Source organism: Alligator sinensis, unplaced genomic scaffold (assembly GCF_000455745.1).
Source record: "Alligator sinensis unplaced genomic scaffold, ASM45574v1 scaffold643_1, whole genome shotgun sequence".
In the NCBI taxonomy this organism is placed as follows: Eukaryota; Metazoa; Chordata; order Crocodylia; family Alligatoridae; genus Alligator; species Alligator sinensis.
In genome coordinates this window covers 2,609-17,979 of record NW_005842783.1, presented here as the reverse complement: position 1 = coordinate 17,979, position 15,371 = coordinate 2,609, and the positions used below count along the sequence as shown (strand labels likewise).

Genomic DNA, 15,371 nt, shown 5'->3' with positions numbered 1-15,371 from the left:
GACATTGTAAGAAAGTACTGCCTGAAATAATATATCCTATGTGCCCAGAAGCTGAGTCCCTCTGTTTGGACAATTGCACCAGCCATGCCAATAGCCATGCCATCAGGCAAAGAAAGAGAGCTAGAGAAATAGCTGTAAGAAGCTAAATCTGCTTGAGATATGCCTGTACAGGGAGGATTTGGCAAGGCATAGAATTAGGTGCAATATGGCATTCTGCCTTCTGAGGTCCATCCGAGCAATGCAGTTTTGTGCACCTCCTGTCTCCAGGCATTGGCCAATAATCATAATCTAGCCCACAAAGAATAGGACCCTTCATAGAAGAAATTAAGGCCAATCTCTCTTATTTGCCTAATCATTTCTGCACTGAAGCCATGCCCTGTTATTCAAAAGTGCTACCCAAATGTTATTTTGAAGTGAATTCTATACCAGAACTGGGTGATGGCACATAGCCAAAGGCAAATACAGATGCAGAGAGAATTCAGCTTTATATGAAATACACAATCTGTAATGCTATGTAATGATCCTCAGCCAGGATGCATTGGTACCCTGGGTTGCTGTGGGATCCTCTTAAGGGTGTCACAGGGCAAAAGTAGTGCTGTTATGTGTGCAGACTTTTACCTACAATTCACAAGATAAACCAAGCGATTTCAACTAGGAACCCAGAGTATCAAAAGCATTCTGACCTGCTGTGATCTTTGTTGACTTTGCAACAGAAGAATTGCTTTATTATTTTCTGTAGGCAAAAAATGAGTGAAAGCTAAAATGTGGCATTTTCTGAGGGGTGCCTTGAATTTTAAAAGGTTGAGAACCACTTCTATAATGGAACCGTTATTCTTTCCATTTATTATTTTCTTGGCACTAAAAATTGTGTCATACTGAAAGACACACAAGTCTACACGTGCACTGGATTTCACAGTTGTTACAGCACAGTCATTTAATACTTGTTTAAGTAAGTACTAAATGATTGTGTATTAGTAACTGGCATTACTGCGCAGAGCCAGCACCACACGGGTAATTTCTGATGCTACTGCACGGTAGCATCAGCATCATGGTACTGTAGCTCATTACTATGGTGATGTAGCATCTCATGTAGATGTGCCCGCAGTGGCTAAAAGAGTTCTAGTCCCAAAGACTTTACAGTCTAGATGTGATAAAGATAAGAAAAACGCCATTTGTTTTTAAGCTGGTAAAATATAGGGCCTGACCTAATACACACTGAAATCAACAGAAGACCTTCTGGCTTCAGAGGGGTTTGTCAGGAGCAGAGGGAAATGAAATCACATATCAGATTCATTTTAGTAATTTCTTAAGAGGTAAAAGAGATTATGTCATCTCTTAATTGCCAAATGATCCCATTTCAGAGTTGTGATAAAGCTTAATATTTAGCAGGTTTTTTTCACACACACAGATTTCTATTTAAACTCCATGGTATACTTTTGATTACAGGAGCCAATTAAAGGCCTCTCATTTTCTTTTGGACCACTGATTGGGGAACTAAACTGGTACTCATGAAGCCTATGTTCAATTCCCTCCTCTGCCACTGACTTCCAGAGCAACCTTGGGCATATCACGTGATTTCTCCGTGCCTCACTTTCCCAGTTGTAAAATAAGATAATTTTCCATTCCTTAATTCATAGTATGGTTACTAAGAGGAATAAGTTATAGATTCCAAGGTGATCAGATACTGCAGCAAAGAGGTATGTATTCAAATGAACAGATCTTTTAAAAATATATATGTTAAGGTATTAAGGGAAATTAACTTATATATAAAAGTCAGCAAAAAGGCTTATGCTATAAGTGTGTGTAGGCAAATTTTCCCAAGAGTCCGTTAGGTTCAAATGAATATTTACCAGATCTTCTCATATAAAGGCACACTGAAGCTATTAGCAAACTAACTATTAGTGCAACTCCGAGTAGAACTCCAAGAACAATCACCGCTACCTTCCAGGCAGAATTTTGTTCAGTAGATGAACTTGTAGATATTGCTGCAAATTGAAAATATATTTTAGAAATGTTAGTCTGAAATGTCAGATAGCTTGGAGCATTAAATGACATACATTTAGAATCATAGGGCCCTGCCACATATTCAAATTAAAGCTGGATTAGAAACCAGCTATAAAATTGTTAGTGCTTGAAAATGTATAACTCTGTAGCTGGTTGCTCTTTTTATAGCTGAATAGACATTTTTACGGCATGATAATTATTTTGTATATGTGGCCAGTCTAAATTTATTGTACAATTCACCATTAATTGCATAATACATGTAATGTGCAGCAGCCATCATAGAAACGTAGAGCTGGCAAGGATCTCAACAGCCCATCTGGTCCAGCCCTCTGTTCAAGGCAGGATCATCTCTGACTAAATCATCTCAGCCAAGTGTCTGTCTGACCTGCTCTTAAAAACGTCCAAAAACGGAGAGTCCTCAGCCTCCATAGGTAGCCTGGTCCAATACTTAGCCACCTTCAGAATAAGAGGGTTCTTCCTTTAACTTCTTCCATTTAACTTCACTTAACTTCAAAAGCTTTGCAAGTGAGACCATTCTAATCATAACAGTAATCTTTCTTATTCCTTGGGGTTGGGTGGCAAGCAGCTCTGATTTGGGCTTACTCACATGGTAGTGATCACATACATAAGTAATTTTACTCCATCTACTACAGGGCCCTTGGCACCCCAGACTGGATCCAGACCACGAGAAGCCTTATGGGCAGGGTCTGGACCCACCACTGGTGGCAGGACACATGGAAGGGTTCACTGTCACAGGTTCCTGAGCCACAGGCACTTGCCACTCATCCCCTCCTTTCCCTCCCCCACCCCTCACTGACACATATCCTCAGTGGGGCTCTGTGTTCCTGAATTTAGCAGTGGGCTCCCACCTTGGTTGCCCCAGTGCCAAATTTCTGGCCATTTCAGGAGTCCTGCAAGCCAAATAATATGACTCCATGGGCTGGATACAAGCTGTAGACCATATCTTTTGAGACCCCTGCCCTAGTAGGACTATTTTTCTAGCCAAAGTCCTATTTTTAGAATGTCTTGTTACAGCAAAAATAGTATACATCTTTCCTTTCCCTTCCTCTTACAGTAAAGAGAACCCAACATTTCCCTTGTACATCTCTGAATTTGGGACTAAGCCCCAGAATATTTCACTTGAACATTCCTACGGAGTGGCATCTAATGTACTTAAAAGAGAGCAGTAATCTACAATCCAGTTGGAATATGCTCATGTAAACATTGCTTGAAGAGCTGGCTCATAAACCATGCACCTTTTATAAAGTAGGAATTAATATGAATGATCTTGAAGCAGTGCATGCGTGTGGGTGCGTCTACACGAGATGCTACGTCACTGTAGCAACAAGCTATATTGATGCCGCTGCTACTGAGCAGTAGCTCGTTGCTACTGCACAGTAGGGTTGGAAACGACCAATACAGTGCTGGGACTGCTCCGTAACAGCTGCGCAGTTGGGCACATGTGTAGACACACCCAGTAGGTACTTTAAAAAATCCTTTTGGTAGAAAGGAGAAGCTGTTTTAGTAACACTTACATTGCACAGTTATTTCAGTTTGGTTCCCAAACTTCACGTTTACTATCTCACTTAAATATTCTTGAAAATCCTTTGCTTCAAAGAACTGTTGCCCTTGTAGAAGAGAAATAAAAGAAGCAATCACGCTCCCAGGTTTGAATCTGATTTTTGTGATAGTAAAGCTGTCATCATTCAGTTTTCCTTGCATCTCTGGAACAATCTGGAGAAATGTAAATCAATATTTATTCCTCAGGGACAGAAAATGGATAAGGGGCAAAGCAAGGATAGGATACTGTCTACCTACACCAACAAATTCCTTTTCTGCATGCACCATTCTTAGAAGATATTTTATTCCTTTTAGAATAACAAGTAATTGGCTAAAGGGCATGAGCTTTGTCTACAACACAAAATGTTTGCCCAAAAAGGGTTCTCTAGTAATGTACAGTACGCAATTTAAAGTATGAAACTCAAGTTTCACTTTTGGAGCAGCAGTCCATACACCTATCCATCAGTCAGCAATTCACGCACCACATTCTACAGACTATATCTGGGATTCCAGCAACACTTATTGTTGTGTCTGCAATGCCCATTTAACACTTCTAAAATTCCTTTTAGGGCCTCCTCAGACTTTGCAATGTATAGTGTATTTCCTAACATATCACATGCTCCAAATAGAACATGCAATTTTTGAGGAGAAGAAAATAAAAGGATTTTCCAGAGTTAAGACTGCAGAGAGCAGGGACAGAGCCTAATCTTCAGTTCACCCTCCTTTTCTTGCTCAAGCAAAAGCTACAGTTTTAAGTCTTTCACAGCTGAATTAACAGCCACTCTTGCATATTCATTCAAAAGCTGAAACTAGCCACTGCTGAAGACTAGACTCCATGGGTGAATCCAGGAGTTTGAAAACAGCTATAAACAGTTTATAGGGCTGTGAAATAGGAAAAGAGAGACCAGTGTAGCTAACCAACAGTAAAACTGCCAGAGAAAGGATAGCTTGGTTAGTGGAGCATCAAGGCCATTAAAAAGGAAAATGGATCATCAACACCTGTGGAGCAGGGATCAGCTAGATTACAATGAGCCATTTAAATGTCCATTGACTATGTCTGTGCTGCCTGAAGAGAAATGCTACAGCTGCTGCTGCACAGTTAGTTTTAAACTTTGGGTGGAGCAGGGATCAAAACTGAGTGTGCCTGCACTGCTGCACCCCACCCCTCCCCTGCACCTCCCACACACCCCAGATATGCCTCTCCTGTACTCTGCCCCTCCCTCCAAGCAGCTGCTGGAGGGAAGAGAAGGACAAGGAAGCAGAAGCCATCTTACAGCATCCCCATGCTTTTATTCTGAGTAGAAAATCAACTCCGCTGCTTAAAACATGCACCCCAATTTTCAAAGGCTATTTTCTGGGAGAAACATCCATGTGGTATGTGAGTAAATATGGTAGAGTTTGACTTCCTGCATACTTTTTGTACACATCCAGAAACTGCCTTTAGCATCTTAAAATGGAGGCAATGGTGCTACTGTCCCAAACAAATGCCTCAAATAGCTTGGCCAGTGGTTTATCACATTAACAAGATCATGATGGTACAGAATAACTGTATAAAGGAAAGACAAGGGCCCCAATTCTTCTCACAACCACTTTGCTGTAAAGCAAATGTAATCTCACTGGATCTCTTAGAGTGACTCCAGATATACAGCTTGGCTCAGTATTTTTTGTGGATAGGGGGAAAAAAACCTGAGAATTCCCCTTCTCTGAGGTAGATTAGCCAAATGTTTTCTGTCAACCCCACTTCTGTTTGAAAATTTGATTCTAGACTATACATACTTTTTTAAGTGCTTTTAAAATCCACAAACTTTTGCTTTTGCATAAAACAAGCTTAAAATGAGCTAATTATTGCTTGTAAAATGTGTGGAAAGTATTTCAAGTGAAAGGCATGATAGACATGCAAAAATATTTTCTTTATTATTCATATAAATGATAATTTCTCCCAATCTTACAAAATATTCCCTCTTTCAACTGACTCAGGCAGATATGTATCTTTGACTTGAGAGTAAATTATTATTAGTTCTTTCATGGTGTCTGGGTGGCACAGGTTTCAGTTGTGGTAAGCTGTTTGATTTTCTTATGTTGTTCGCCGTTCTAAAGTCCCTATGTCCCATGCTGATGTTATTCTATCTAAATGCCCTTAATTCAATTAACTATTATGACTAAGGCTACCTAAGTGCTTAAGTTATAATATTCTGCAAAAAGAACCCAAATTCTACTTAAATGTTCTAAACCATTGCTTTAGAACAATTATAGTTCCTACTGTTAAATAGACTTAGGTTTAACAAGAGTGAAAGAAAATAAAATGGAATGAAACACTTCTCTTCTTTTTGTTTAAAACTTTCTACAGGTCCCCCATGGTAAATACCATATTTTCTTGCACAAAACATGCTCCTGAATATAACACACACCCTATTTTTAGAAGGTCCCATGAAGGAAAAAAGATCTTACCTGGAATATGGGTAAGTATCTGAGGTCTGGGGTTTCAGGATCTGGAGCTGTGTGCTGGAGTTCAGGTCACATGGTGGGGCCTGATCCAGTGAACTGGGGCTGGGGCCACCCAGCAGGACCTTGTCCAGCATGCTGGGCTGCACTATGGGTTCAGCCATGGACTGACCCCACACACTGGCCTGAACTGACTGGCTGTGTCATGTCAGCCAAATGGGGTGCTCTCCAGGGGTCTGGAAATCTGGCAATTAGGAAGTGGTGACAGTGTTAATTGCTACAGCTCCCAGAGAAGCTCCAGGAACCATGACAATTAACATGTCATTGCTTCCTCACCACCAAATCTCCAGATGCCTGGGAATCCATATTTCTCGCATATAACGTGTCTGTATTTCCCTTGGCTTGTTTGGAGGGCAAATTTTATGCAATAAAATGTGGTAGTTTGCATTTGAAAGCTCAACAGGGAGCAGAAATTTTTTCTTCTTCTGCTCTGATAGTTCTTTTTAGACACATTGTTTTAGGTTATTTTATCCATACAGGCTGGGCAATTTTTTAAATGCAGAATCATATCTAAATTTTGGTTGCTCTGTCAGCCTCAGTGAATGATGCTGAGACACGCAACAATTTTATTAGTCCGTTTGTGATGATGAAAAAGGACAATCCATACAATGACTATCCACTAAAAAACCCCATTGGGCGTGTGGTAACTTACTGTTCTGATTCTTTCAGACAACGTCTTGTACATCGGACTATCAAAGTTGTAAAGGGACTGGTTGAATTCTAAGTCTTTGAACAGAATGTCACAAGCAAAGGCTTGTTTACCTGAAGAAAACAAAGCAACAGATTAAATTAATCCCTCACCTTCACCCTGCATTATCATCTTCTTGTTGGACTTTGCTATCCCTCATCATTGATTTTCAACATTACATTGATAAAAATGTAAATGAATTAAATAAATACAAAGCAACCAGTAACTTGCATTCCTCAGTTAATGTACGATTAGGGGTCTACTTAAATTGTGGCTTTGTGGATTTCATGGAAACCTGAAATCTGGGATTGTCTGTGAAATCAACAACCACAAAAAAACTTTAATAAAAATAAAATGCAGGCTCCTCAGTGGGAGCCAACAGGCCTTGCTATCGCTGTGGTCCAATCTCACAGACCACGTAGAAAAGGGAAGTGCCGGCTGGTGGGGCAGAACGAAGGGCAGCAGAAAAGATGGCAGCCGCCCCCTCATCCCTCCCCCCTGCCATCTTCTCCACCAATGAGCACCAAGGGGCTACTGGAATGCATCTGCACAATGTCCCCAGAGTTTGATCTTTATGCTACAACAAAGCCATGAAAATTAGGAAATCTAACTGTGATTTAAGAAGCCCCCTAGTTATGATTCTTTACTATTTCAATTCTCATCCTTCCCTAAACTTCACCCTCCCCTCTTCACAATCACCACTGCTTGCTTATCAGACCTTGCCACTTAGATGCCAGTTTCACAGTAGTATAATGAAGAGGGGGTGAGCAGGGCATGAGCCCTAGGCACTGCCTAAGGAGGGTGGAGATCACCAGAATGGAACAGGGGGAACCTCCCCCTCTCATTCCTGATCCTCTCTCTTCCTGAACCTTCTGGCTGCAGACCCACATCCAAGCAGCAGCAGCATAGGAGCATGTATGAGTGAATGAAGGGCATTTTTGGAAATGCAGTTCTGGGAAACATAATCTCTTCTGCTGTGGGGAGAGGTGATCTACATTTTTTGCCCCTTGATATGCATGTCAGTGGCAAAAGATGAGGTGATCTCTCCCCTCTGCATCAAACCTCCAACTGCTGCTCCTGCACTGCCACCCACTACTAGAGCCTCTGGACCCAGAGCCCTGCAAAAAAGGTGCAGGGGGACAGGGAGAAGGAGTGCCCAGGGCTCGGTCCTGCCTAGTTATGCTTGTGCGGTTATGGCTAGTCCTGCTACCATAACATTCATTGCTGAAATTCCCTTTGATTTGAATGAGAGAAAGATGGGGTGGCTAGTGATGGGTCCTTCAAGGTTTCAGGCATTCTGCGCAAGGTGCTGAATTAGCTCCTGTGGACATTGTTGGGGGATCCCAAAACAGGTAAAGTAAACTTAGACTCGGCTGTCTTGTGTGAACATATGAACAGCGGCTGAAAATGAAGCTCAGAAGGGGCTTTTTTACCCAAAAGCTAAAGGGGTCTGTATTTCAGTGGTTAGAAGAACATGTACACCAGAGGATAAATTACATATCAAAGATACTTGCTGTCTTGTGAGTTGTTATCCAATAATCAGAAATGAATTTAAAGTGCCTAAAACTTACTTGAGCATATTTGGTCATTTGAGACTAAACAGCCAGTGTCTTTTTGCGTGCAGAATTCAGCGTTGTTGAAACAGGGAGCAGGGTCTGTGAAATAAGAGCAAAACCAAGTTAATTGTTTTCTGCAGATGAGCGTATGTTCTCCCCCACCCCGCCCCAGAAAGCCGTCATCACCAGGGATCCTGGTTTTCTGATTTAAAAAAATTCCCAGTTTTCAGTTAATGTAACCCTAAATCCACATTTTTCCATGATTAAAATGAAACACCACTATACACACACACACACACACACACACACACATTTGTGGTGTTTCATTTAAATCATGGAAAAATGTGGATTTGAGGTTACTTTTTTTTAACCAAGAATTGGGGATTTTTTTAAATCAGAGAAAACCAGGATCCCTGGTCATAACTGTCTAAAGCTAAGGTACCAAAGTTCTAAGGTAGGGCAGATAGGACAACATATTGAGAACATAAGCAGTGTATATTTTCTCTTATTTTTCATTCTTTTGCGATAATAACTCTCTGAACCCCAAGTGTCAGCCACCATGAACTGAAAGAAGCAAAGGAGATATATTCATAATAAAGGGGTTTGAATCTTTTTTCAAACATGTCACTGCAAGTTGAAACAATTCTGAACTGGACTGGTGTAAAAGTGGGGTGAAAGGATATTTGTGAGACAGGGCTTCATGCACATTACTAACAGTATTTTCCTCTTATTTAAAGTCCAGGAACTCTTACTATTTCCTATGGGTGCAAAAGCTAAACGTTGGACAATACATACTTGCTTAACTCAGTCTTGTAGGACTGGAATGTCAAAGCACAATGCCCTGGGAATTTAATTCAAACTGTTAGAACTACTAAGATAGTATTCATATATGTCTAAAGTTCTAGAAAAGATAGCCTGTATTTTCTAGGAGTGGCATGTGATGCTAGAATTAACTACTTTTTTTTTATAATGCTGAGGTGCAGTGATAATACAAATGAATTAATAATAAACCCCATCATGCAGGTACAGGGACATGTAACTTTAATTTGGGCATTGCCTGAATTTTGAGTGTTAAACTTGTAGCCTAAATGTTCACTTAAAGTGACTTTTTTCACAGAATTCTTTTGCATACCTAAATGGTATCACCAGAACATGTATCAAAATAAAGATCTTTCTCTTTCATCTAAAACAAGTAGCCCCATTGAAGTCTGTAGAAGGAGACACATAAATAAGGGCAGATTCCCAACTAAATTTAAAACCCCCCCAGATACTATGTGAGTTGATTTGTAAAAAGTGGTTAGATTACTACTAAAGTACCTGCTTGAACAGTCACTGAAGTCTTGATCTTCTTAGCACAACTTAAAGCTTCGACAGATACTATATATATCTGACCAGGAACCAGTTTATTAAAGGTAGCATGTGTTTCATTTGTTGTTTCATTAGCCTCTACTCTCTGATCTCTCAAGAGCTCCACAGTGTAAGGACTGTCTCTTCTGTCACCTTTAGGTACCCACTGAAGTTGTATCTGTTCGCTGGTTACGTTCTTAAGTTGTATGGAAATGCTAAGTGGAGCTACAAGTAAAAAAAATGGCGTGAGGCATTTACTTCATTTTTGTTATTCTATAAATTATTTTTTTAATGAAAAACAAAATATTTTTATTACTACTATTATGTGAATCCCCATTACAAACACAATTTGTAGATTTTCTGGGCTAGCATAACAGGCCACATTTTAGCTTCTGATACACATGCATCTCTCTCACTGAATCCAAGAAAGGCAGAACTCAGCCCTCTGTAAATGTAACAAGTTACTTTACAAATGAACATCATATTCTAAAAGATTAATTTACATCATTTGGATTGTCTGGAATTTACGTTCTCCTTTTTTTAATCTCTCACTACAAATTTAGGACATCTTCACTAGTAAGTAGCATCAGATGCTGATGGGTAGCCCCTGATGTTGGGATGATACATTTTTTTTAAAAAACTCAAAAGTCAGGAAACATAAGAGCTCTATTACATCATAGGGAGAAATAAATATAGCTGCTATGGGGATAATCATTTCACAATTGTGCTTAATAATTACAGTAAGAGTTGCTTCATTGTCCATAGAGACAGACAATTTGGCCCATGTCTAGCACTTCTGAAGACTCTGCATGGATTCAGGTAACTGCCTTTCCTGATCCAGCTACTGTTTGGAGTCTGAATCATAATTCATATCCACACATATTTTAGTAGTTAAACTTTCTTTCTTAAAACTACATTTGTTACAGATATTAGATCACAATTAAAACGCCTCATGAATATGAACACTTAATCAGATTTTCAGAGTACCATAGAAAGTTAGGGCTGGAAGGGACCTAGAGGTTATCTTGTCCAGCCCCCTGCTCAAAGAAGGATCACCCATGACTAAACCATCCCATTCAAATGCAGGGCCTGCCTGTCCTATCCTGTGAAACCTGCGGCCACAGGGAGCCCCACAGCCAAGGGGCCCCCTGTATCCAGGCACTCACCAGCCCCCAAGCCTCCCTGCCGCAGCTGCCGCTGGCTTCACATCCATCCGCTTGCACACCCCACCTCCCGCTCCCCCACCACCAACACTGGCTTCTTTGCATCAGGGGCCCCAAAACTGTATTTTGCAGGGGGTCCCAAAAATTGTGGGCTGGCCCTGTTCAAGTGTCTGTCTAACCTGCTCTTAGAAACATCCAAGGATGGAGATTTCACAGCCTCTCTAGGCAGCCTATTCCAGTGCTCAACCACCCTCACAGTCATGAAGCTCTTCCTAAGATCCATGCTAAATTTCTCCTCCTGCAATTTGAGATCCTTGCTCATAGTCCTGTCCCCTGTGGCCACAGAGAATAGTCTATTTCCATCCTCCATCTAACCACCTTTCAGGTCTTTGAAGACTGTCATCAAATTCCACTAAGTTGTCTCTTCTCCAGAGGAAATAAGACTAGTTCTTTCAGCCTTTCTTCATAAATCACATTTCCCAGGTCTCTAATAATTTTGGCACTCTCATATTCATCTTATTATCCACTGTAACCCCCAGGGCCATTTTATGCAGCAATACAGCCTAGCTGCATTCTCCAGGCTGCATTTGTGCATGCAATAATTCCATCCTAAGTGCAGGACTTTACATTTGTCCTTGCTGAATTCCATGGGATTGATTTCAGACCATTTCTCCAATTTACCAAGGTCACTCTGAATCTTTGCCCTAACCATCTGTGTGTTTTCAACTCTACACAACTCAGCCTCATCTGCAAATTTGCTAAGTGTGAAATCAATCCCATCCTCCAAATCATTAACGAAAATATTAAACTGCTGGCGGCAAACCTTTTTGGTAGTGGTGCCACAAATTAGCACCATGCAATTCCCAAGTGTCACTTCAATCCCTTTCCCTGCCAGATCTGCTCCTCTGCTTCATGCTCTCAGCCCTGCGCCCCTTGCTTGTTCAAATGCTCTGCTTTCTGCTCCCTGCCCTAATTCTGCTGCGCTGCCTGTCCCTGACCCAATCAGCTGCAAGCCACACACAGAGGTTGTCTGTGCCACACAAAGTGCCTGTGGTGCAAGTCAGCCATATGATATAAATTAAAAATACTGGATCCAGGACAGACCCCTGAGGAACCTGACTCAATATTTCTACTCAAATAGACCCCAGGCTAATGATAACGACTCGCTGAACACAATGATCCAACCAGCTGTGTATGCACATTACCATGCTCTCATTAGTCTGCATTTCTTTAGCATATTAATGAGAATACTGTGGGAGAAAACGTTAAAAACCTTGCTAAAGTCAAGGTACATCACATCCACTGCTCTCTCAGCCAGAAGGGCAAACAAGTGAGGTGGGAAGGGAGCAGGGAAGGAAGATCCTGTGGCAGCAGAGCAAGGCTCCTGACACAGCTGCTCCATGCAGCATGGGGAGGAGGGACTTCAGGGACCAACCTGTGACTGGGGGAGTAGAAAAAGAAGTAAACAGGGGCAGGCAAATGGTGTGGGTAAGTGGCATGGGGGCAGTAACACAGGAGCAAGGGATGAAGGACATTATGCCTGTTCCTTAGCCCCATATTTTCCATGCGTGTACTTTCACTCCCACCTACCCCTGCCTCTGCTTATCCCTGCTCTTGCTTCTCACCCTTGCTTTTCTACCATATACCACCTCAACTACTTCCCCAACCTTTCTCCTTGCCTCTACATCATTGGCCCATTGAATCATGTTTTCCTTGTACAGCAATGGGGGGAGGAGGGCAAATATAAGATGATAACTCCAATAATTAGATGCTAGACCAGGAAAACTATAATAATTTGTAATAATGTATGAGAATCATAATAATTGATAACTATTATAATAATATGGAATCTTCAGTGTCTAGAATCTAATTAGGAGATCCTTAAATTATAATAACACAGGACTCATTGGATTTTGGAAAATACGGTATATATCTCATTGTGAAAGTCACACTTTGTTGGATTTATAACTCACACTGATCAGAAAAGTGCATCAAAAGTTATAAAACTGACATACCTTTAAAGGAACAACAGGCTGTAAAATGGATGCTCTTCATATGGTATAAAACATGTTAGGTAAAAGTTAAAATTATACTTACTGCACTGTGTTTGAGATGATGTAGTAATTAAAACAGTGTCGGTAATAGGTAAGGGCACAGTAGATTTAGATAAGGACAAGAGATTCTTGATGGAGGTACTGTCCACACCTAGATTAGAAGCTGTGAATATACACAAACAGGATTCATGTGAAAATGACACAGAAACAAATTATTTATTATAAAATAAAAAATAGATGCAGCTATGGAAAACACAATATTGGTGTGATTTATAGAAGAAGAAGCCAGGAGAACAACCAAAAATGTTAGATGTGAAGTTCGCTCCGCGAAACTCAAAACTCAGTTCTTAAAAAAAAACCCGATATATAGTGTTCTGATATACAAAAAATAACAGAAGTCAAGATTCTATACCAAGCAGCAAACTAATCCCTATAAAATGAAATTTAATAAAATGAGGTAATATGAAGAAAACTATAAAAATCTGAATATAGATATACACAAAGACATACCTGAACCACGAGGGAAAGCTGAAGAACTCATGAATAATCGTGAAGTAGAAGTAGGAGTACCATAGATAGTATGGAAAAAAGAAATCCGATCACTGCTTCTGACAGTGAAAACATTTGACACGGGACTACGAAAAAAATTTGTGAACGATGATGGGTTCGTGGCCGTCGCAGCTGGTGCACTCGTGCCTTCGGAGAAGCTGGACCTTGCTATGCCGCTAGAAGAAACCACGCCTAAGAGAGGCCCTCTGCTGGCTACAGAGGCCGTGGGGCCCGTCCGGCTGGAGACGGAAGTTTCACCACCGGTTGCAGAGGTGCCAGAACTGGGAGAAGAGTGGCCCCCTGCCGCGGCAGGTGGCGTATGGGATTCGGAGCCGGCAGGAGCAGTGCTGGGGCTGCGTTCGGAGGCGATGCCAGTGCTATGGAGGGTTTGGCCCGGGCCCATAGTGCCTGAGGCCTCGGTTTCGGAGAAGCCTTTCAGGCTTGACGGGGAGGCCGCCACACTGGTGGCGCTGCCCACCGGAGCTGTGCTGGGGCTTAGGGCTGCACTTCCCGTGTTAGTGCGGGATGCCTCCGTACCTGGACCAAGAGAGGAAAGGGCTGATTCTGTAGGATGGCCTGTAGTCAGGGGGGTCGGGGTGGCGGAGGAGGGCACATCTCCTGGTGTGCTTCGTCCAGTGGCAAGGGTGGACCCTTCTGTGCTGGAGGACTTCAGGACCACAGTGGTGTCTCTGAGGGCAGCGGATGTCCCAGAGGATGTGTCCACCCTCGCTGAAGGGGAGCCGTCCTGCCCCACGCTGGTAGGCCCACTGTTCTCAGTCCCCGGCTGAGCGCTGGTGGCGGAGATGGGAGATGAGGAAGCGGTGCTGGCTTGGTTTCCAGTGGTCTTCAGGGAAGCTGTGCCAAGACTGGGGAGGACGCCCGGGGTGGTGGCCATCGCAGCTGGTGCACTCGTGCCTTGGGAGAAGCTGGACCTTGCTGTGCCGCCAGAAAAAACCTCGCCGGAGACGGTAGTTTCAGCACTGGTTGTAGAGGTGCCAGAACTGAGAGAAGCGTGGTCCCGTGTCGCAGCAGGTGGCGTATGCGATTCGGCGCCGGCAGCACCAGTGCTGGGGCTGGGTTGATGTTTATTAATATTATCAGTGCTGAAATTATATGAAGATTGAAATCTTTATCTGTAGAAATTAGATAAAGATATCAGGCTTGAGGGGGAGGCCGCCACACTGGTGGCGCTGCCCACCGGAGCTGTGCTGGGGCTTAGGGCTGCACTGCCCGTGTTGGTGTGGGACGCCTCCATAGCTGGACCAAGAGAGGAAGCGGCTGATTCCGTGGGATGGCTTGTAGTCATGGGTGTCAGGGTGGAGGTGGAGGGCACAACTCCTGGTGTGCTTCGTCCAGTCGGAAAGGCGGACCCTTCTGTGCTGGTGGACTTCAGGATCACAGTGGTGTCTCTGAGGGGAGCGGATGTCCCAGAGGATGTGTCCGCCCTCGCTGACGGGGAGCCATCCTGACCCACGCTGGTAGTCCCGCTGTTCTCAGTCCCCGGTTGAGCGCTGATGGCGGAGATGGGAGATGAGGAAGCGGTGCTGGCTTGGTTTCCCGTGGTCTTCAGGGAAGCTGTGCCAAGACTGGGGAGGAAGGCTGGGCTGGTGGCCTTCGCAGCTGGTGCACTCGTGCCTTCGGAGAAGCTGGACCTTGCTGTGCCGCCAGAAGAAACCTTGCCGGAGACGATAGTTTCAGCACTGGTTGCAGAGGTGGCTGAACTGGGAGAGGAGTGGCCTCGTGTCCTGGCAGGTAGAGTATGGGATTCGGAGCTGGCAGGAGCAGTGCTTGGGCTGCGTTCGTTGGCGATGCCAGTGCTTTGGATGGTTTGGCCCGGGCGCATAGTGCCTGAGGCCTCGGTTTCGGAGAAGCCTTTCAGGCTTGACGGGGAGGCCGCCACACTGGTGGCGCTGCCCACCGGAGCTGTGCTGGGGCTTAGGGCTGCACT

General features: G+C 43.1%; 1 protein-coding gene across 1 annotated transcript; it reads right to left on the bottom strand.

Moving 5' to 3' along the window:
* Positions 1–1,791: 1,791 nt before the first annotated feature.
* On the bottom strand, positions 1,792–14,318 carry LOC112552140 (mucin-5AC-like). The gene is made up of 7 exons (XM_025217063.1): positions 13,385–14,318; positions 12,918–13,037; positions 9,628–9,882; positions 8,326–8,409; positions 6,719–6,828; positions 3,540–3,738; positions 1,792–1,985 (listed from the first exon to the last, which is right to left on the bottom strand). Exons 1-7 carry the CDS (start codon positions 14,316–14,318, stop codon positions 1,792–1,794), a joined length of 1,896 nt encoding a protein of 631 aa, XP_025072848.1.
* Positions 14,319–15,371: the final 1,053 nt, after the last annotated feature.

What these genes read in the sequence shown, in the direction of transcription:
- LOC112552140 (XM_025217063.1), bottom strand. Translation starts at nt 14,318, where the DNA reads ATGGCCACCACCCCGGGCGTCCTCCCCAGTCTTGGCACAGCTTCCCTG. An exon ending in AAATGACCAAATATGCTCAA is followed by an intron (nt 6,829 to 8,325) that starts GTAAGTTTTAGG and finishes TGTTTTCTTCAG; the next exon opens with GTAAACAAGCCTTTGCTTGT. An exon ending in AACTGAAATAACTGTGCAAT is followed by an intron (nt 1,986 to 3,539) that starts GTAAGTGTTACT and finishes TTCAATTTGCAG; the next exon opens with CAATATCTACAAGTTCATCT.